The sequence below is a fragment of the Macrobrachium nipponense genome, chromosome 10, assembly GCF_015104395.2.
Source record: "Macrobrachium nipponense isolate FS-2020 chromosome 10, ASM1510439v2, whole genome shotgun sequence".
NCBI lineage: Eukaryota > Metazoa > Arthropoda > Malacostraca > Decapoda > Palaemonidae > Macrobrachium > Macrobrachium nipponense.
The window spans coordinates 45,872,210-45,894,683 of NC_087204.1; the positions used below are offsets into that span (position 1 = coordinate 45,872,210).

Genomic DNA, 22,474 nt, shown 5'->3' on the forward strand with positions numbered 1-22,474 from the left:
GGTCTCCTCTCTCTCTCTCTCTCTCTCTCTCTCTCTCTCTCTCTCTCTCTCTCTCTCTCTCTCTACAAAACCCTCGCCGGGATGAAGCCTTTGGTAGTCTATACACTTTGGCTATTAGAGTGCAGTTGGCAGTTAAGTTTACGAAACTTCCTGTTACACCGTGACAAACTGCGTGCTCCAGGCGTTGCGCGTTTATGAACCGTTTTCAGAATTATTAAGTAAAGTGACGTTAATGGCAGAATGAGGAGCGAGTGTTATGCAGTAATAATCTATTACTGTGAGATGATTTTGGTCATCTTTCATACTGTATTCTACCAGTTTTCATGGTACTGTACCTCTCAGCCCCATTGATGGTGGTTTTTCTGAAGTGCACCAGTGCTTGTAACGATTAGTAAGTTTCAGCCTGGAGCATATGTCTTTGCCGTGTTGAAGTCACGCGCGTGATAAAACTATCATGCACAAGCTAGTTTCGTTAATAGAAAGTGAAATAGAGCTGGAGGGTACGTTGTGAGCACAACCATTTAGCATTAACGTGAACGGGAGTTTATTTTTGCTGAGCCAACTGGTCCCCCAGTGCGTTTTTGCTCCCTTTTTCTTTTTCAAAAGATTATACTTTATTGAGGAGTTCATGGTCAGGAAGTTGGTTCTCTTTATTGCTTCCTGTTTTGACTGTCGGCGACTATGCGATTTATACCAATGGGCCGTGTGTTTCCCGCCTCTTCGGTTTCACTTTCAGAATCATGGGAATAAAGGACATGACTCGGCGGATTTTATTTTCTTTTCCTTGCGTTGTGGCGTTTAATACTTGTGAGAATTGTTTTGAATCCGACGTAGAAATGGGATTTATAGTTTTTACGGTAATTCCGGGCAAATGCGTATTACTTATTAATTCGTTGGCACTGTGAGGTTGTCGGAATCGCTGCTCTTGTGAATCTTCACTGACACTAGTTATCTTTTGAGTAGTGTCATCGTAGCTGATGCATAAATTAGATGGCTCGGCAAACTTATTTATATATGTGTGTGCGTGTGTGTGAGCACGCGCGTATGCATACACATACACATGTATATTTGTAGGGTCGATGAGTGGTCAACATATTTCCCTTTTGTAGCCAGGCCAGTAGGGAAATAGGAAACAGTAGGAAGTAAATTGAAGCTTAACAACGAAAGACATCATATAATTGACAAGTTTTTTCCGTTTAAGATTTAATACGTGGTGTTGCAGTGTTTCAGTCTATACTGTTAATCAAATCATTACGAGAGAAGCTATGTCTTCTAAACTAACAACATAAGATAGGGGTTTGGAAGGCAAACCCCGACCACCCCGACCATACGGATATTAATTACTGTCCAGAAGCTGGGACCGATTTGGCATTCTTGTACGGAGATCTGTGGGTGGCCCCAGACTGCACAACGCAAGTCAAAGTGTGGTTCCTGAATTTACCAGTTGATCGTCTGTTGTAGGAGTCCTAGAATTATTAAATATTTTATCATACGTTTGATAGGGTTGGGCGGAGGATGTTAATATGCAATTGCTTATAATCTTATACATGTTTTGTCTGCAGCTTTGTGGGAGGATATCGTATCTGGTGCAGTTTTTCTGTTGGGAGAAGGAAATTTTACTTGTTATTTAGACGCCTACTATATTGTTCTCATTTTATTAATAATTTCGTTTGCCAAGGATGGGGTTCTCTCAAAAGTTCATAGTGGCTCTTAAAGTATGTGAGGAATGTGGTGTGCGCCTCTTTTTTCACACATGTACAAAAACACTTAAACACACGCTCCTCATGAATGTACCCTATTCGTTTTATTGCACCATAGTGATGTAACGGCACACTGTATATTAGTTTTCTTTGTGGTGTTTCAGTATGGTAGTCGTGTTGAGATTTTTTTGCATTTTTAGTGTTGTCATTTTCGTGTCATTTCCCCTCGTAGTTGTTATGCATTTTAACAGTTATTTTGACAAAATTCTTGAAAATTGTGAGTCGTGAAAAGGTAGACTGCACTTGAATTAGTATATTTTAAACCATGTCCAAAGGTGCATTCGTGGCTATTATTGTTAATGATTTGTAATTATTTATGATATTCTCGACTTCGGAGATGGGCAAACGGTTTATGTATCTATGTAACAAGGCTAACGGACAATTAAATCCAATGTGTATTACATAGGTGAAAATGAATAGAAATAAGTTTATTAAGATTATGGACACGTAAATACTGCAGATAAAGAATATGACAGAAAACTAAACACAAAAAATAATCAGGCAAAAACTGGTTCTTGAATCTCAAAATCCAAACGTGATAGGGGGAAGTATTTGTTGAATTGCGCTTGTGAAAGACTGCCAAACAGTGTAAATCGTAAATATTGTCTACCTAAGGACAAAATTTCAGTACCGATAGTATAAAAGATTTGAAAAGTTAACATGATTAGCATTATGTCTGCAGTTATGAATAGTACGGTAAACAAACAAATCAAACCCCTTGTTTTAAATGATTAAATGAAAAACCAGAATGGAGCTGAAGGTAGCACCAAGAATTGCAAAAAATTAGGAAGGATTAAAAGTCCCACCTCATGCCACACTGATTACACCACTTGACAAGTCAGTTCCAGATTATTGTTGAAGCCAGAGCCTTACGTTTACATGAATGTTTGAACGTATTTTGCTCATACTTTTTTGTAAATCAGTTACTGAGATATCCAGTTGTAGACCTGTTTTAATATTGTTTTTATATCGTCATTGTCTGTATTGTTGTCAGGTGAGTTTTGCAAGTGAAGTGGAAGCTGTATGCACAGGTGCATAATGTTATATGGTCCGACGCATCTATGTTCATCAGTGTTTGGTCATTAAGCTTAACTTGACTGCTGGTTGGCTCAAAGTTTGTTTGCTCCTTGAAGAGTAAATATGCAGAGCCCGAATGTTTCTCTCTCTCTCTCTCTCTCTCTCTCTCTCTCTCTCTCTCTCTCTCTCTCTCTCTCTCTCTCTCAAAATAATTTTTGTCGAATTCCTTCTAAGTTGGAACCATGTATGTAATTTTTTATTCCTTTAAACTCTCAGAATGCAGAGTTTTTTTGTTTTTTTTTTTATAGGATTAGCTTAAGTTATTTGGTAATCACAGAGGGTGAAAGCCCTTAAATAACGATTGAAAGCGAACGTCAACAAGCGTAGACAAGAAGCGTTGTTAGTTGCAGGTGCAATATATGCCGGTGCTGTGTTGACTGCTCAGGTAAACGTGGTTAGACCCCTCCAGCATTTAAGGCTGAAGTAATAACCGAGGTTGTGTGGCTGTTCCCTTGCCTTCGGACATTTCCCAGCTGCATACTCTCTCTCTCTCTCTCTCTCTCTCTCTCTCTCTCTCTCTCTCTCTCTCTCTCTCTCTCTCTCAGCATTTTTGTATTCAATGCTCGCATGACCAGGTTAAAACCAAAAAAAAAAAAAACATTATCAGCTGTAGTATTTTTCAGATTTCTTTGTTAAGAATTCTTCTCAGCAATTATAGCATGCGTTGGCCACGGAAATAGCGATACTTATTGTGCTCTGCTAAGCGGGAAACCTTTTATACCTTGCGATATGTACTTTCGTTGTCGTTTGATCTTTTGTTCTTCATACAATTTTCTCCTCTTTGGTTTTCCCACATTTTATGTGAAGATCCCAGGATTGCGGATGAAAGTTACTGCATTACTATGTGCCCGTGTTGTCCGCTATGGGTAATCTCTTGTACTTGAGTTCTGTGCGAAACGTACTAATGACACCAATTTACCATTTATCGGTTGACGACAGTCTTTTTAAGATATTTCCACGGTATTCATTAATGCGATGTGGCGTCGCAATGACAGGTCATTGCGTTAGTAATTATGTAAGAGGAGCAATTATTCACAGTAGTAATTATATTCTAAATTCATCAGACTTGATTCTTTTGGAATACTTTTTTGTTTCTTTATTTTCTTAAGGATAGAGGAGTTACAAAATACTTTCAGTTGCAGTGCTTATATCAAGAATGCCTTTTAAGGTTAGCCTGTGTAAGGTACCGTCGACCATTGAAGGTGAACTGTCTTTACATTTTGCATATGAATCGTGGTAGTGGGAATAGTTCTCCTGTTGGTGAGACGGAGTCAAGGTCACTGTCCTGTGGTTGAATACCTTTACCTCTTACTAATTAAGTACCGATTCTTCATTAGAAACCATTGTTTCGATATTTGTGCCTCGTATCTTTGTTTCGGTGTGGGTTGCACTTATTTGAGTTATCAGGCAAGTTAGTATATGTTTATCAGCATAATATAAAATTGTTCCTAAACGCTCGCCTTTCATGTAAGATACTCTTATATAAAATGTTCTGGTTTGTATATCAGGAAAAATACAAATTGGTTTTCAAATTTGCTATATTCTGGAGTTTTCTTTATGACTGGTTTTCCTTAGATTAAGTCAGTTGTTCCAAAGATTTTAAATCTTTTGTTCTAAGTAATTTAAAGAATATTGTACTTTGCTTTTTTTATATTGGAATTCAGTCATCAAGACTACTACTCCTACTACTGCTATGTGTCAATATATCAAGGATGGTATCACTTTAAACACTTTTGATAAGCGTTTAATGTCTTTATTGCCATTACTAGCACTGAAAAACAAGCGCCAATCCATCAAGATTTTTGGATTAGTTGCTGAAATCCCCTTCGTGGTCATTTAAGTCCCCGGGTTATGGAACGAATTACGGAAAAGGACCCGTGATAGGTGTGTCAGAGGAGAACCTTTGTCATAAATGCTTTGACCGGGTTATCGGTTTAAGGTCTCTCGTCATGGGTTGTTATGGTAAATGGTTACTAAAGAATGATCCGTATACCTGATGGGCGAATTTGAGCTGGGGTGGGGGTGGGGGGTTCCCCGGCAAGAATCCCAAGGTGGAAATTCATGGCGGTGGCCCCTGGGGTGTGCTGATAGAAAAACAACGGCGTTGTTGGCGGTAAGCTCGTGACGGTTGTTTTAAAGAGCATTTGTTTCTTCGTTGTTATCCAGTGCGAGAAGGCGAACTATGTGCCTATTTAAAAGCAATCATGTGTACATCTTTAGGGACAAAAATTTTAGTTATATTATGCCCTTGCATTCTTTTATTATTGGAATTTCGTCACCGATAAAGACATGCCAAATAATATAAATGGATAAGGGATAATCTTTATGTGATTTTGGATGAAGTTGACACGTCATATGGCATATACAAACAAATATACTATACATGTGCCGTTAAAATAACGAAATATTTCCCGCAATTTTAAGTAATAATTCATTTTTGCTGTATGTAGTAGGATGTTTTATGAAAATGACAAAAATTAACGAGAAACTTTTCTAATAACTTGTGAACATTGTTAAAGTATTTTTATAAATAAACTCTAGGTGCATAATTTATCATTCTTGATATTATACGAGTAGTACCTATTATACGGGCATGATTGTGATTTTGATAATGAAGTTTCAGTGGTAAATACACTATAAAATCCAGTTATAGTTATTTTATGAGATTCGATGTATAACCCTTCGGAAAACCACTGTACTAAAGGCATTTAATGGTTTTCATTCATTTTTTCCATATCTGTAGTAAAACACTTTAATGATCTTAGTAAATAAATAGCTTTGTGTTTTGTTCTTCTATGGTTAGCTAATATTCAGCGTTGAGCAATAAAAATAGGTAATTGTCGCAAGCCATATTCATGAACGGTTAGATTTCGAGTTTACGTTAATCGGAATGTTGTATAGCTGGATGACTCAATATTGGAGAATCAGGTCTAATAACAGTAACAGCGTCTTGGTTAATGTCGATATCGGAATTTCGAATAGACAGCTGGAGTGAGTCAAGTCTGTTCAGATTGTATTCAGGCCTGTTAGTGTTTTTCGGTGACCTAAGGTGATTGGTAGGTGAAGGCCCATTTCGTGTCTAATAGACCTCGACCTAAACAATGGTGCTTCATTTTGTCGAGCCCAGTTGGAGAACGCGTAATAGTCAAAGGCTTTTGTGTGGGAGTCAGAATATCGTTTCCCGAGATTTCCTTCTCATTTTATTAACATTCTTTGCTGTATTTCCATGTACCTCGTTAGTTTTTAGTGTATTCGGAGGTTAGGTATGAATGCTTTGAGGATAAAGGTAAGAGCTTGCGATTGTATTAAGATTAATACTAAGAAAAACATTTTTGCGGAACCCGACTTTTATCCATGTTATGATTATTTATACAGTTTTTAATTTTTTAAGAACTAAATGGGAAAATAGATAAAGGAAACTGAGAGAGAGAGAGAGAGAGAGAGAGAGAGAGAGAGAGAGAGAGAGAGAGAGATATCCCTAATGGAAATGAGAGATCTCTTCAGTTTTGTCAGAGGTCATGAAAAATACTTAATAGTTTTAAATCTTGACCCGCTTCCCATCTGTGTCAGGCCTTACCCGCTGATTGGAAGTGAGAGAAGGGGAACAAGGGGGAAGGGGATGGGGCAGGGGTTGGAGGAAGAGAGTGAAGAATGTGGGTGGAATTGAGGTGGATGGTACACAAAGAGATTGAAGTTGAGATTGGTTTGTTGTGTTGGTGATTAAGATTCCTTAGAAGCGGATACAAGGCCTCGTTATTGGCTTATGCTTGTATGGCGAGTGGAAGCTGCTTCGTTGTTTCATTCAGTCGGGTGTCTTTCTTTTCTTGTTTGGACAGTGTGGGGGCTCCCGTGTCGTTTGGAGCTGGTATGTAGAATGGTCTGGGATTCCATGTTCATTGAACAGTTTTATTGCCTAGGCAAATATTTTGCGGTGTTTATGAATACGGAAAAACACCTGGTCATGGGACCTAACGGACGCGATCGATTTTTTTTTTTTTTTTTTTCTTTTTTTTTTTTTTTTTTTTATAAGCTAAAAGAAGTAACTTAAAACATTCGGGTATCACAATGCAAACAGGCATATAGCAGACAAAAAGTTAGACTTGAAGGCAGTCATCAAAATGGATAAAATAATAGGTACTCTGTATTATGTTATAAACGAAAAGTTGTCAGTTATTTAAAATCCTGTGAGAAACATCGTTGTAACTGAGATGTTGTTTTGTTATAGTGGAGAGAATTTTTTTTACTCCATTATTTTTCTGTTACGAATATTTAGTTACTAAAATACAAACGAAAATAATAAAATACCTTGGAAAATTCTAGGCCAGATTTGTTGTTATGGCCATACAGTGAGGGTTGAATTTCAAGTAATTCAGTAGGGTGGAGCACAGATTGCATGGGTAGGGCGAGGGATAATAATTAAGGGGGGAAATCTCACACATTCCTGGGCATCACCACCTTATCCTGAAGGTCAGCGGTTAACTCTATTCTTAAAGGTCATCCTCTCCCGCGTATGCCTAGCTATGATGTGATTGGTACTTGCTTAGTAATACCTTTATACGCACTTGTGTATGAATAGTTTCGTAAGTGTAAATAAACACGTTGTCTTATTTAGTGCACTGTGAAATTATTCACGAGGCTGAAACTTGACACTGTTAAATTGGAGGCTAAACCTACGTCCTCGTTGCTGGAGTTCAACCTTATAAATCAAATAGTGGATCCGAATACAGGAATTTCATGTCAACACGCACTATTCATCGATCGAGTAGTTTCTTTCTGAAGTGAAACTCGCACACAAATGATGCATTACTTGATCAATTAACTTGTACATATAATGATGACGTGGTCAATACAAATGCCCAAACTTGAACAATGTTTAACCTCGTTACCGCTGATGCCTGCGGTTCTCACATCCCAAGTTTTTATGATTTCCTAAATAACATGCAATGTTAAACTAATAACTCCTCACTCGATTTCACACACACACACACACACACACCAGCGGTGACGCGGTTAAATATTGTTCAAGTTTGGGCATTTGTATTGACCACGTCATCATTATATGTACAAGTTAATTGATCAAGTAATGCATCATTTGTGTGCGAGTTTCACTTCAGAAAGAAACTACTCGATCGATGAATAGTGCGTGTTGACATGAAATTCCTGTATTCGGATCCACTATTTGATTTATAAGGTTGAACTCCAGCAACGAGGACGTAGGTTTAGCCTCCAATTTAACAGTGTCAAGTCTCAGCCTCGTGATCTTACAGTGCACTACATAAGACAACGTGTTTATATACAGTCTGCACTTATGAAACTATGCATACACATGTGCGTATAGTTCTCACATCCCAAGTTTTTATGATTTCGTAAATAACATGCAATGTTAAACTATTAACTCTTTACTCGGTTTCACAGTGTGTGTGTGTGTGTGTGTGTGTGTGTGTGTGTGTGTGTGTGTGTGTAGAGTGTGAGTGTATAATGTGTAATATGTGTAGTGGTAAACTTGCTCATCAAACAGACGAAATGTACGAAGGTTTGGTTGGTTGTGCAGACATAAACTGAATGCTCAGACATAGACTGAATGCATTTAAGTTTTAAAAAAGAAAATAAAGAAATATAGCTCGATGTTGAAGTTAGTGTTTAATGACCAGGGGCCGTTGAGATGTGATTAAAATGCGCTGATTAGTTAAATGATGGGGAAAATTTATTGAAGTGCGTATTGTTTGTGGAATTTACAACATAGATATTAAACTTGTTCCCAGCGTGTAAGTGTGTATTAAATGAAAGGTTGAAGGTCGTCCACTAAACCTTACCGTAAACACTGAACCTCTTTTTCAAGTGTTGGAAGAAACATATAATTAAAAAAACTCCTAATTAAAAGTAATAGAAAAGGACAATGTATTTCAACCTTCAACCCAACAGAGCGTACATGGACGTAATTACTTGGACGTTAATGGTGTTTAGAAGTCTCTCTCTCTCTCTCTCTCTCTCTCTCTCTCTCTCTCTCTCTCTCTCTCTCTCTCTCTCTCATTGGTTGACGATAACTTGTGAAATTCTGCTTTATCATATTTGGAAATTTCATTATTTTAATATACTTGCATAAATTTTTTTCAATTGAATTATGGGTATGTATGATGCCTGCATCTGTTGTGTGGGTGAAGGAAATGGCCGTTAGTAGTTAGGTAAAAGGTCGCGAGATTCACCTTTGACTTAGAAGATCCAGAGGAAGAGAGCATAGTTCCCAGAGGATGTACTATAGTAGGGAGAAAGGATGTCATGGTTTGTGGTGGTTACAGTAGGTGGTAATATCAGCCTAAGCTAGATTTCGTGTTTTGTGAGGAGAGGAAGGGATTATCGAGGGACTGGGACCCTGAAAATACCACGGCCTCTTGCCTTCCTGAGAATCCTTCTGCCAAGACCAGTGGTGGCCGTAGGGTCCTCCTCTTGTCATTATTTTACGGCTCTTGTTGTGTCTTGAAGGCTTATAAAGTTGCCTTTGTCGTTGCATTCTGGCTGTATTCAGGAGCATTCTAGATATTATCCTGTTACCATTTGCGACACTGGCAAAGCCGAAGGCTATTTAGATTTTAGTTTTTTCCTGTATATTAAGAAAATAATTCTTTGTTCATTTAATATTATTTTTTTTTAAATGGTTACTGTACAGTCAATTTCAAAATGGTCAGTTTTTTATAGTTTTTCTTCTCTTTTTCAGTATTAGTGGATCTCAAGAGAGACGGAGTTCGTGGCAGTTGCCTGGGAGCGGTAGCAGCAGTAATATCGCTGCAGCCGCCGTCAGCCATCAACCAGATCTTTGTGCAGCCAGGGGCGTTTCCCCTTCCTGTACCAGTTTGAGTTCTTCATCGCAGGGGGCTTCGCACGAAGCGCGATCAGAGGCTAATAGCAATACTAGTAACAGTAGATTCGAGACCAGACTTGAAACCACAAGTAACAACACCAGTACTTTGACGAAGAGGAGTGCAAACACTGCCAACAAGTCTTCAGCCTCTCGACGGTCACCATTGCCTCGCTATCCATCGGCCGAGAGTCTCAGCTCTTTTGCCGAATCCCTAGTCAGTCCTGGAGGTGCTTCTTCCTCGTCACTTGTCCCTGCCAAGAGCACGCCCTCTCTTCATCAGAATGCCTCTGGCCAAGCTCACAACTTCTCCATCAGACACTCTAGTGTGAACGCTGCTTTGCACGCCTCCAGGTACGTTTTTCTTGTGTGTGTGTTTTTTTTTTTTTTTTTTTCAGAAATCCAGTACATTTGAATGGTATCCACTGTTTAGTTTAATTAAAATAAATTAATTAAGATAATAAAAATAATAAAATTATTAAAAATAATAATTCACATATATACGTACATGTAATATATATTATATATATATAATGTGTGTTAATTAAAACTGATATCGTAAAAAATGTCCAGTCCATAGTCGTAAAAGGCACGTCGAACTTGTTATGGCCAATTAAATCCGAACGTTTCGTCGCCAGAATCTCTCAATAATATTCAGCAGCAAAAAAGTGTAAGGCTGCCGTGATCTAGACAAATTTCTAAATACTGCATGGTGAGAGTTCAGCAATACACTGATATTGAAAGTCATCATTCTGCATAAAGTAATAAATCAACATCATTCCAATTGTTTGAGAAAGTACGATTTTCCCTAGTAAAAAATAAAACAGCCATAAGGTGTTTCTTTGTTTTGCCAGCCATAAATTTATCTCAAACTGCTTTTAACGCTGTTTGGGTATTGGTAGCGTAATTGTGGGTAGTTAGTCGTTGTAGTTGACGGTGGTGACGATAAGGTGACCACTGCGGTAAAGCTGTGGTTGGGCTTTGGAAGGGAACTGCCGATAACAAACATGACCCCCTCACCACTCGCATCCTCTTTCTCATTATCTCTTGATTTTGTCGCTGGATTCTTGGATTCGGCGGGACAAGTCTGCCTGAACTAACGTATCATCAATATCATTATCAAAATTAATTTTTCGTTGTAAAAACTGAACAGAAGAATGAACATTTTGTTCTGAAAAATTTGCTTGCTCCCTGTTTGTGCAGTACTATTCAGTTTTTCATAAGAGAATCATAGTAGAAATTTCCTGTCTATACACTGTAGTCCCTTTTAATTGCACATTCAATTAACCATGGAGTTTTTTTTCTATGTTCTATGGTTGTGAATTGCAAGTGAACGCGCGGTAATTTTACATCATGGATGTTTGGAATAATAAAAGTAGACTTCGTTGTAAAGTATCAATAATTTTGAAGCGAAAGAAACAGGATGCAGCTCAAGTGGGTAGACTGTAAATAATTCTGTGGGCGTCGCTGTGGTTTAATAGACACCTTCAGGCCAAATATAAAACATCCTTTTTTTTCGTGAGGGTTTTCTGGTGGCTACAATGTTCCGTCCAACTTGTATTCGTAACCGTATAATTAGGAAACTTTTTCCACCTCCACAGCCACCCCACCCCATCCTCCAGTCTCTTTTTAAAGGTCTCCAAAATCTTGGTCCTCTCCCGCCTTTTCCGTCCTTTCGTATCCCTTCCAGGCTCTCCCACACTTGGTCGCCACAACATCCTTTTCCGTTTGAGGTTATGGCTCCGTACTCTCTTTCTCTCTTTCTCTCTCTCTCTCTTCGTAAACTTGATTCCAACTTGAGAATCTCTGAGGAAATTGCTTTTAAAACCATTCGTGGGTAGTCTTAATTTCAGTTAGTCCTAACATGCACTAGTTTTTGCAACCATAGAAACAATGCTTCTTGGAATAAAACTTAGTCATTGCTCCAAACTTATTTCACTACTATGTTCGATCATGACTCGTCTTGACTATCCTTCCCTTTCTTTCGTAGTGAACAACCAGCTGCAGGAAACGACAAGTATACTTTAAGGACTAGTTTGGCATGTTAAAGGCCTTACCAGTAATGCAGACCTTCCAGCCCAACCTAGCAACTGAAAGAAATAGGCAGCAAGGAGCAATACAGGAGTAGCTATCGCATACGCCATGTGAATGGCAGATGCGGTCTGCCGCAGTCCACAAATGGCTATTACTAGATGTAGATTTAGTCTCGGGTTGCAAGACAGGAAAAAATTCCTAGGTAATAAAAGTCTTGACAGGATATGGGATTGGGTATGCCTTGTAATTAGGGTCGAGGACTGGCTTTTAACTTTGGCCAAACATTCGTGTAGTGGTAGTGATTTTGACTGAAGTGATTTTAGAAGGCACTGATATTGTGGTGACAACAGAGTTACATATATTTTTTACGTTTCGGCAGTTATCCGTAAATTAGACGAATGTTATAGTAGCATTTTTAATTTTCTCTACTTACTAAGCACCGAATCCTCCACAAATTCTAATCAATTCGTTCATGGTCCATGGTCTCACCCTTTGTAACGATTTAATTAAAGTCCATTAAGAAATTTTTGCTTAGTTTGGCGACAAATAAACGTGGTTGAATGCATAATCTCCGTCCCGTTTCGTTTGCAAAAAGAACACTGAATTTTAACTCTTATTGAGCAGTGATTTAGAAGAAGTCTTTAATTACCTTGAGATTTTGTTTGTGAAGCTGCAGACCGGTCACTTTTGATGAATTCCAGCCTGTCAATGATGTTTTTTTTTTTTTTTTTTTTAAGAACTGGAACATTTTACTTCTTATTAGATAAGTATTCTGTTGCTAAAATTAAAGAAAGTTGGACGAGAACCTTTACAGAAGAATTTATTCAAGTTTCAATACCGAACGTTTAAAACGGATATCAGTAGAAGAGAGAGAGAGAGATAGAGAGAGAGCGAGAGAGAGAGAGAGTCGTAGTGGTTTTCGCTGCCACTGCCACAGGACTTAGATAGTGAGGCTGAAGTTCATTGTTCCAGAGCAAGGGTCACTCGCCTGCAGATTTGTTTGTTAAGAGCATTGATTTGAATCATAAGAGAAAATTCTTCTTTATTTATACATTGTCCTCTCTCTCTCTCTCTCTCTCTCTCTCTCTCTCTCTCTCTCTGGTAGTAGCTGATAAGGACTGAATATGAGGACGTCTCTTTTCCCGACTCAACCACAGAGAGAGGATGAAATCCGACCGACATTTGTGGGTTAAAAAAGAAAGGATAGCGGTTATAGACAAGAAGAGTTTTCAAGATTTATTTTGAAGGTGAAATATAATAGCATTCATAGAAAAGTGCGATGCTCAGCGTTGGTATCTCCACGCCTATGTATGTGGTGACAGGCCATAAAGCCTTTGAAGTATTATATCTTTCCGCTATACTTGAAGTCAATAAAGCGCAAAAGATTTGTGTTTCGGATCAGCCATTGGGTTTCCTCTTTGTTGTTGTGTGCTTATGGGTATGTTAGTATGTAGGAGTCCTTAATCGAACGAAGTCTTTGTTTGCGAAGCCTTTTATTCGGGTTTCTTGTTAAGCGTCTGGCCCTTGGATGAATTTTAAATTTGCATAGATAACCTTATCGTTACATGAGTTGAGCGTTTATAAACATAATGCAGTATTAGCATCTGTTCTGTTGAATGAGATCAATTCAAGTACTTATACTGATTATGACTTTGATAAGTGTTACAATATTCGAACTAGAAAACAGCCTGTCGTGTCAGTTATAGCAATATACAATAAGAAAACAATTATTGTTATTTGCAAACTTAAACTACACATAGACTGTTTTATGATAGAACATTACTGGTAGTTATCCAGAGGTCAGCAATCTCTTAGGCCTATCGGCCACTCCTCTCCTCTCTCGTTAGAGCTGTTATATTTCATCCTGACTTAGTATCATTAATCTTCTGCCAAGGCTTCTCCTCTCTATGCCCTTATTCCTGAGACTGTACTCGTGTAAAATTAAGGTGTTAGGTTTTTCTAGCACTTGTCTTGCAATCCTTACGAATGGCAGTGACGTCATATTTATAGAAAATTTTCAGGTTTCATAGAGTGCCGTTTATTCATAGTGGATATGATTGTTTAATGAACGTTGCTTCCGTTAATGCTCTGCGATAGTTTTAACTTTTTTTTTAGTGTTGGATTTTTTGTTCTTGATAATAATAACTCTCTAAAAACTGAGGGCAGTGTTTATTGTTTTGTTGAAGTCTTGTTTGTAAAAAAATAGTGTAGATAGAGATTATTTGCAATTGTACAGTTCCCATGTTTGGAATATGTCTTCTAGGTATATATTTATCTTGTATGTTACAGTGTGCAAATTTTTATTATGCTTAGATTCACATAAATGCCGGCAACTTTCGTCTTTAATTCAATTTCTTTGACTCTTGGGATCCCATTCTCATCTTTTACTCATCTTTCATGTATGCAATGTTCTTTAAAGTCCTCATTGCATATAAATATTGATAGTTAATGTTTAAAATATAGTTTGAAGGTTAAATTCACCTGCTATGTAGCTGTACCGAAAAAGTCTTTTTGCGGATGTTGGTTAATTCAGTCCATATTCTTTTCTCTGTTTACATTTTTTTCAGTATTTTGTAGCGTTGTTGTATGTTGTAGTAATTTTTTTATTGTATTTTTCAGGTCCACGCCAAACCTTGACGATGCCGAAGATGGCAGTATGGTGACGAAAAAGTCCTCCATGTACTCCTACCTTCAAGGTACTTCGTCCCCCTCGAGCAAGGGCGGCATGGGTGGTTCTGGAGTCGTGGGTGGACGATATTGGGACGTCACTATGGGTGCTGATGATACTCCTGACAGAGAGGACTATGCTCACCATCTTCGCTCCTCTTCCTATCAGCTGCTACATTCCCGCCAACTGTCTGCCCTCAGCTCAGGCTCAGCTGGTTCCTACCACAGCAGGCAACATTCTAACACATCAAATTACAGTGAAACAGATGATCTTAGTCCTCGTGCAGACCTTTCTTCCAGCCATAGTCACCATAGTCATCACCATGGTATAGACAGACCTAGGTTCTTTTCCTATGATAATCTAGGTCCAGATTCTGGTAGTCATAAGTACCATGGCTCTTGGAACATTTCTGAACCGGATTTAACATCAGCTCCCCCTCCATATTCTCCTCCTGGACCTAATTACCAGCAAGCTCCAACACCACCATCAACAACAGCCTCTACAGTGAGGCATTCCCCAACCTCTAATTCCTCGTCTGGCCGCCATCCATCCTCTCCTCCCCCTCCCCCAGTTCGTGATGCCTCTAGTCTAAAATATATCAAGTATGGACCAGGGCATGAAAAATATCCCTCTTGGCCTGTTCCAGCTGCATCTGCTAATCAAGTAATACATCCAGGATCATCGCATGATGCTAATGTGTCAGGTTTGCCAGATTCAACTTCTTTATCTCCAGCACCACAAGGCTCTCACCGTTCAAAATCATGGACAGAACAGTCAGAATACCCGAAGGAAAAAGCTGGTGGCTATGCTCGTCCATTCAACAAAAAGCCTTCAAATCAGGCATACCATAGACAACTGAAGACTGTTATGGAGCGGTCAGAAAAATTGCCAAAGGAAGTATTCCATAGTAACTTGAGAGAAGAGGTGTTTTCAGGTTCTGATTACTCCTTCATGGATGCTTATTGTAAGTCAAGTAGCTTTTACCCATCTTATGATAGAGATGGGCGTACTTTAGATGACAAGGACTACAGGAGCCCTTCGCCACCTGAACGTGACATAGGAATGGGTGAGGCTACATTTGGCCAAGTTACAGCAGCACAACTGGAAGAGCATAGACGTCGTTATGAAGACTACAATTATGACCTTATAGGCACAACACCATTGCTTGACCAATTGCGCTGTGATTCCTTAATTTGGGAGGGTAATACAGAAAGGGACTCGGTAAGAGGGGAAAGTGAAAGTGTAGCTGATAGTTCTCGTTATAGCAATGGACGTGAAAGTGTCACTACTGTTGTAACAAATTCTTCATCTGCATCCTCTTCAGAGACACTAAAGTGGCATGGCTCTCTCTCAGATATCTCAATTATGTCAGGACATTCTAGAGATCCTAGAGCTGATCATAATATTGTGCATAGTTCGCGTGTGCAGGCACCACAGCGGCACAACAGTGAATCGGTGCTTTATTATGGTGCTGACGGCAGGGGAAAGCCTCCTCATGGTAGACTTGGTCCTGAATCCAGAGATCATAGGGATCTTCGTCGATCCATTAGAGACACAGAATCTGGATATCCTAGACCTTCAAGAGAAGGGAAGTGGAGTAGAGAAGTTGAGAGAAATAATGAGATGAACAATTTAAAGAAGTTTCCCTCATATTCTTATACTCAACCACTTTCACAGATAACGGAAGCCCCTTCAGCGGAGATGAGGGAAACTCCTAGATCTCCCACTCGCAGCATGCAAAGCCCAACAGTGGATTGTAGCAAACCTCCATCTGTAGCTGAACGTATTCATGAGCTAGAAAGGCAGTCCAGGACCACGGTCTCTGAAAATTCTACCCGGGGACCCCGTGATCAGAGTAACTCAAGGGAAAGAGATAACAGAGAAGTGAGAGATCGCCGAGACTCGAGGGAAAGGGAACCACAAGAGATGAGGGAGAGAGACTCAAGAGACTGTAAGGACAGAGGAACAAGGGAATCTCGGCGGTCCCTAGATGAAACTTGTTCTCAGGAGGTACATGAACTTGGTCAGACACCAGAGGTTAGACCTGCTAGAGAACCTAGGGATCCTAGTGAGACACGAGGTCATCAGAGAAGAGGATCTAGGGATTCTCAGCGAGGAGACATGAGGCTCGATTTTTCACGCCTTGAAAAAGAACCACCATCTTTGACTGGCAGTGATACCCTTAGATCTCCAACAACCCCTGGATCTGCAGGCTCTACTTCTTCCAGATCGCCTACTTCTAAAGAACAGGACAGTGGTAGGGCTTTTGTTCATGAGAACTTCCAAAACATCTTGAATACATTTACAGAAGTTGACAGAGGTGACCGCATGGATAGACTAAGCAGTAATGTGTCATATTCATATTTAGACCCAGAGAAAAGGCGTAAAGTTCCAGATGCCACCCTGAAGAGTATACAGAAACAAGCTGTAATGTCATTTGTTTATGAACGTCATGGTGGTCGAGGTATGACTGGCCAGTCAGTCAGTGATCTCAGCTCTGCTAGCAGCCAGTCTAGCTTGATATCATCTCATTCTGCTCCAGAAACAACTCAAGCCAAGTGGAGCACTGTTCAACAGCAACACCCATCTAATCAGAATATGAGAACAGATAAGTCTGGTAAAGCTGGCAAGGGTATGGCGCGATTGGGTCGAGTACCAGAAAGTGAGGGTGACGAACAGACTGTGCGTCATTCAAGACGTCGCTCCATGAGTGGACGTGATTCTGGCAGTGAATGTGGCACTGAAGACCTCTCCCGGGGAGGTTCCCAGCGCTCGTCACTTGCTTCTGATGCTGCATCATCAAGGGGAGAACAGCCCCCAGCTTTTCCACAAAAGCAGGCCCAACAGCATCCCCATCCAGAGGTAAGTGTTAAAATATTCCTATAATTTGTTTTATGGTTTGTTTCTCTAAGGATGTTTGGTAAGAAAACTGTTGGTAATGTAGATGATAGAAAAATCTTGATGGCAACTTGAGCAGTGAAGACGTAGTCTTTGGGTAAGTAATGAATTTTAATTTTTTTTATTATTATTATAAATTGAAAAATAAACCCACAAAATTACTGTGCATAACATGTTTACTTATAAATATTTACATTTAATTTTATTTATTGTTGAGTAAAATAAAATTTATTTATTTATAAAGCAAACGCGTTATACACAGTAATTTTGTGGGTATCCTTTTCAATCTTCAGAAGAAAACTGAAAGAAGTTTTTGTTTGATTCATTATTATAAATTATATTTAATCTCTACTACACCTTGTTTCATACCCGGTGAGACTTGGGAATATTATTTTAAACCAGTCAGACTTCTCTTTTGATTACTATTTTTCTTTTGATATTTAAAGTGTTTTTACTAAGCTGTAATTCATGTTCTGTTGAAACTTTCTGTGCCCATATTGATATTCGGTTAAAAAGCTGGAAATCATTCTTCTTTCCTTGTGATTCAAGTTTTTTTTATTTAAGGTAAAATGTTTGTAAAATTAATCGAATATCTGTAAGATTATCTGTTTACATTTTGGTACAACATATATGCAGTTGGTTTGTGAGAGGAAAGTAAAAAGGTTCCAGGAATCAATTTTTCATCAATGAGTTTCATCAGTTTAAATATTCAAACTGAGATATGGCTCACTGTAGATTCAACGAGCAAACTAACGCATTTTATACATTTTGTCCGCCGAGGCTTGGTAAAGCACGTGCTATGTCATTTTTATGTAAGTTTGGTTGAACTGAAGCTCAGAAACTCAATCCAGAGTGAAATGAATTAAAAAGAAAAAGTAAACTATTGCTAATTAGTCAGGGGAAGTTTTAACACCGAAAGACGTAAAGTAAAGGGATTAGAGAGAGAGAGAGAGAGAGAGAGAGAGAGAGAGAAGTCTAGAAATACAATGATGAAATAAAAAAAAATTGAATTGACAGAGGTCGTTATACGCATTTAGGCAATGTATGCAAGGGGTTAAAGAAAACTAGTGAAATTGTGTTGGGTACCTTGTGATGTTATGAGTATATTACAATTGCGTATCGTACTAAAGTAACATTATGGTTACCTGATTGTTTTTAGGTTTCACTTAGATTAGAAGTTTGCGTACCTCGTCAAATTAGTCCTCGTGATCAAAGTTCAACGTAATTTCTTTATATGCAGACTTGCACTTTCATTTTCTCATATTAAGTAAAAAAAAATTTTTCTAAATTTCGTTAATAAAGGGGGGCATGATGATAAGGCCGTTACTAGGGGGTTCTCCTGAAGTTGTCTACTTATATTGAAGGTTATTGTTTTCAGGTAAAATATTTAGGATGTAAGAAATACAGTGAATTTGGTACGTATATAGTTTACTACCAGTATTTATCCCGATTCTTCATTGTTGTCTTTGCCTTAATCGGTCGCAAAGACGAGAACCATCCACAACCTAGAGCAGGTTACTTGCAGGTTGCGGACAGTGCGCTCGTGCAAATAGGTTCTAGGTCTTGGGTAGGACCTACCTATGGGGGTAGGGGGGACTAGTGTAGATGAGACACTTGTTCGGTTACATAGACGATCGTAGGTGGAAGTCACGACTTCGACTGGTGGTTTATGCAGGGTGGACGTAACTCGTTACTTTTAACCTCCTCTGTTGACATAGGATACACGAATACCACCACTCTTGATCGAGCAAAACGAATTGAAATGTGTATCGACATTGGTGTAAGCTGTCAATAATCACCTGCATTTTATTATAAAAAGATTGTTAGAAAAAGTCTCTTGTTCTGAATTACATCATTAGCAAGTGCTCGGAATTTGAAAGCTCTTTATGAAAAGAAATGCTTTTTAGAGAAATGGCTTTGTACGGAACACTATGTTTAATAATTTGCAAGATTGCAAAAGGACCTATAATATACTCTTTTTTTACCGCAAATTATAAGCTATTAATTTCTGTCGTGATGTGCGTAATTAGTGATTAGCTTTTACTTTTCCTTGGAGAGAGAGAGAGAATTTTCACTGGGTAAATTTGTAAGGTCATTTGACAAAGGAAGAGTGGGAGGGGCTGAGTGAAGAATGAGATGATGCACGACAGTAAAGACGAGAAGAGGAGGGAAGTACATAATGATCGAAAGAAGCTTAAGGGTGAATGATGAAGCCATGTGAAAAGGAACAGGGATAACCAGTTTTTAAAAAAAATGGAAATTGGAATTCGCCTCGTAGATCTCTGGTAATGGATAAAATGATATGCCTTGCATAATGCTGTTTTATGGTTTATTTATTGCTCATTAAAGGCCTTGGAATGCGTGCGAATTTCTCGATTGGATTTCAGCGTTCTTGAAATTAAGTTCACTAAAGTGACGGGAAATGAAATGGACCAAGTAATGATGAAATGTGATGGAATTTTAGTAATGCATTGGCTTAAAGAGAGGTTGAGGAAATGGTCAATTCTTTGGGTGTTGTTAGGCCGCAAAATAGGATTTTGAGGTTCAGCCTTTTTTATGCGAAGCGGCAGGGGAATCGGAGGGGAACGCCTGAATTTATGGGGCATATTATTTATTGGTATTTAAGTGCGGGACGTCGAAGGGGGTTCAGTTGGATTTATGAATGTGTAAGATTGTTCCGCCTCATTATCTGTTCAAAGTAAGGTGCTTTATTGTTGCCCTTTTTTTTTTCTAAACGTTGTATAAGGGATGGGTGTACTCCTTTTCAGAAAAATTTTTATTTTCTTTATAGATATACTTAAGAGGAATATTTCTTTACACGTACGATGTGCCCTAAGTCTGCTGGAAGCTTAGGTTTGTTTATATTCTTGACAATTAAAAAGATAAACGTTCCAAATCGGGCTGTAGAAACTTTTATGAAACTGAGATCTTTGCTTTAGGAAGTGTTATTGATATGATAAACGACAATAGCCCCTCATATACAATACCAAAAGAACGAATTAATAACCTGTTGTAGAAGTCATGAATCATGCAGACTTAATTTGATTGCGGGATACGAACGCGTCTAAGCAACCTGCATGCAATTGCCTGCAGCTTTCGCTTCGATTTAGTGTTGGAAGCATTGATTAGAGCATAGTGCAGATGGACTGTCATTAGCAGAATTCTTTTCGAACAGCTCTTGGCCGAGTTTGTCCTTTGGACATTGGGCCCATGTGACATTATGATCTGTAAGGAGAGATTTAGGCTCCAGTCAATCCGACATTTAGATTCGATAATAATATTAACGTATAGACGGCTAAGGCTGAGGAGCGCTCTGCCAATTTTATCGCCCAATTTTATGACTTGTTGCAGAGGTGTACTTAGACGCGAGATCATGGCTTCATAGTTTAAAATACTTTGTTGGTTATAGGGTGCATCTTTGCATTTGTATGCATTAAATGCTCGTATATAAGGATCATTAGTGTACGTGTGTGTATATTCAATAAACGCTTACATACATATGACCTAAGCACGCTGTGTATAAAAGATTGTGTTGGATTCATTAATTTATACTTCTAGTTCATGGCTTATCCCACATGTTTATCACCCCTGAATTATAATTTTTTTTAGACTACTCTTATTGCCATTTGATACAGTAAGACACAGAATGAAGTAAATAGTGGAAGTCAGACCTATAATATAATATTCAGCAGAGTGCAGAGAAGACGAGAGAGAGAGAGAGAGAGAGAGAGAGAGAGAGAGAAGGAGAGATAGAGAGAGAGAGAGACGAGAGAAGAGAGAGAGAGAGAGAGAGAGAGAGAGAGAGAGAGCTAACCACAAGTTTTTACTACCTTTAGCTTCAAGTGAGAGACCGTCATGGGTTTGGCCTTTCAGAGTCTGGTTCGTATTCTTGTAGTGTTGCTATTTTAATTGGATTCCATGTGATTTCGTGCCCAGAAGGATAGTATGTCGAATTAGCGAGACCTCCGTGTTCAGTAATGAAATAAAATGTCCTGCGAAATTAATGGGTACTTGAGGTAGCGGCTTAATTTACAGATTATATATATATAGTATATATATCATATATATATATATATATAGGTGTGTGTGTGTGTGTGTGTGGCGTCTTATATATATATGTGTGTGTATATATATACACATATATACATATATAAACATATAATATATATATATATATATATATATATATATATATATATATATATATATAAACGAGGGAAGTGTGTATTGATGTATGGATGTATGTACGTAAGCATGTACCAAACTAGAATCAAGAACAGGTGTACGGTTGTCTATTACAACATTGATGGGTTAATTCTCTCTCTCTCTCTCTCTTCTCTCTCTCTCGTCTCTCTCTCTCTCTCTCTCTCTCTCTCTCTTTTGGGGGAGTAGCCTGGATGCTGTTGTATGACTTTAGCATCATGCTTTTCAATGCATCTTCCTAACAGATAATCTCAAAATTTTCTAACATATTTCAGAGCATTTGCCCTTTGACCTATCAGGATGAAAAAAAAAAATCAAAATTTCAAGCTCTCCCAGAGATTTATGATGAAAATAAGTACCGGTAGTTAGATGAAATAGTTTTCTGTTCAAGAGTAATTTTAAAGGAGAGACGTGTAAATTCTTATAAGTTATGATGAAAATAAGTACCGGTAGTTAGATGAAATAGTTTTCTGTTCAAGAGTAATTTTAAAGGAGAGACGTGTAAATTCTTATAAGAAATTCATCTTTCTGTCTGCCTTGCATCTTGCACAGGTTACAAAAAAATAAAAATATTTAATAAAACCAAAGAAATATTTTCCCAAATGAATGAAATTGCTGTACCTTTGGTTTTGCGAAGCATTAATCATGTCGAGAGCCAAGAGGAGACGAATCAAGTTAGCAGGGTTGGTCGTTACCTTCAACCTGAATTCTTTCAGGAGGTTGGAGAGCCTCCCAACGCACCATTCCTCCTCCCCCGCTCCTATCCACTGCTCTTCCCCTTCTACCGCAGTGTTCTCTTCCCCGTTTCAGTACTCCCTCCTTCGGCATCTCTTATTCCTATCCCTCCTGCGGTTTAACACCTCATCACATTGTTTCTTCGTATTTAGTACTTTTGCTCACAGTTCATCTTTTGGTCGTGATTTCACTTTTTTTTTTTATGAGATGTGATGTGTCATCTTGGTATTTTCTCATTTCAACTTC

At 38.5% G+C, this 22,474-nt stretch overlaps 1 protein-coding gene across 8 annotated transcripts in view; it reads left to right on the forward strand.

Moving 5' to 3' along the window:
• The window catches only part of LOC135223602 (mucin-2-like), a 1,092,597-nt gene that overhangs the window by 934,473 nt on the left and 135,650 nt on the right, over nucleotides 1-22,474 (forward strand). For all 8 annotated transcript variants that reach the window (XM_064262169.1, XM_064262171.1, XM_064262170.1 and 5 more), the window contains 2 exons: nucleotides 9,550-10,044; nucleotides 14,344-17,254. In XM_064262169.1, coding sequence (XP_064118239.1) covers nucleotides 9,550-10,044; nucleotides 14,344-17,254 — 3,406 coding nt within the window. The remainder of the gene's footprint in view (nucleotides 1-9,549; nucleotides 10,045-14,343; nucleotides 17,255-22,474) is intronic.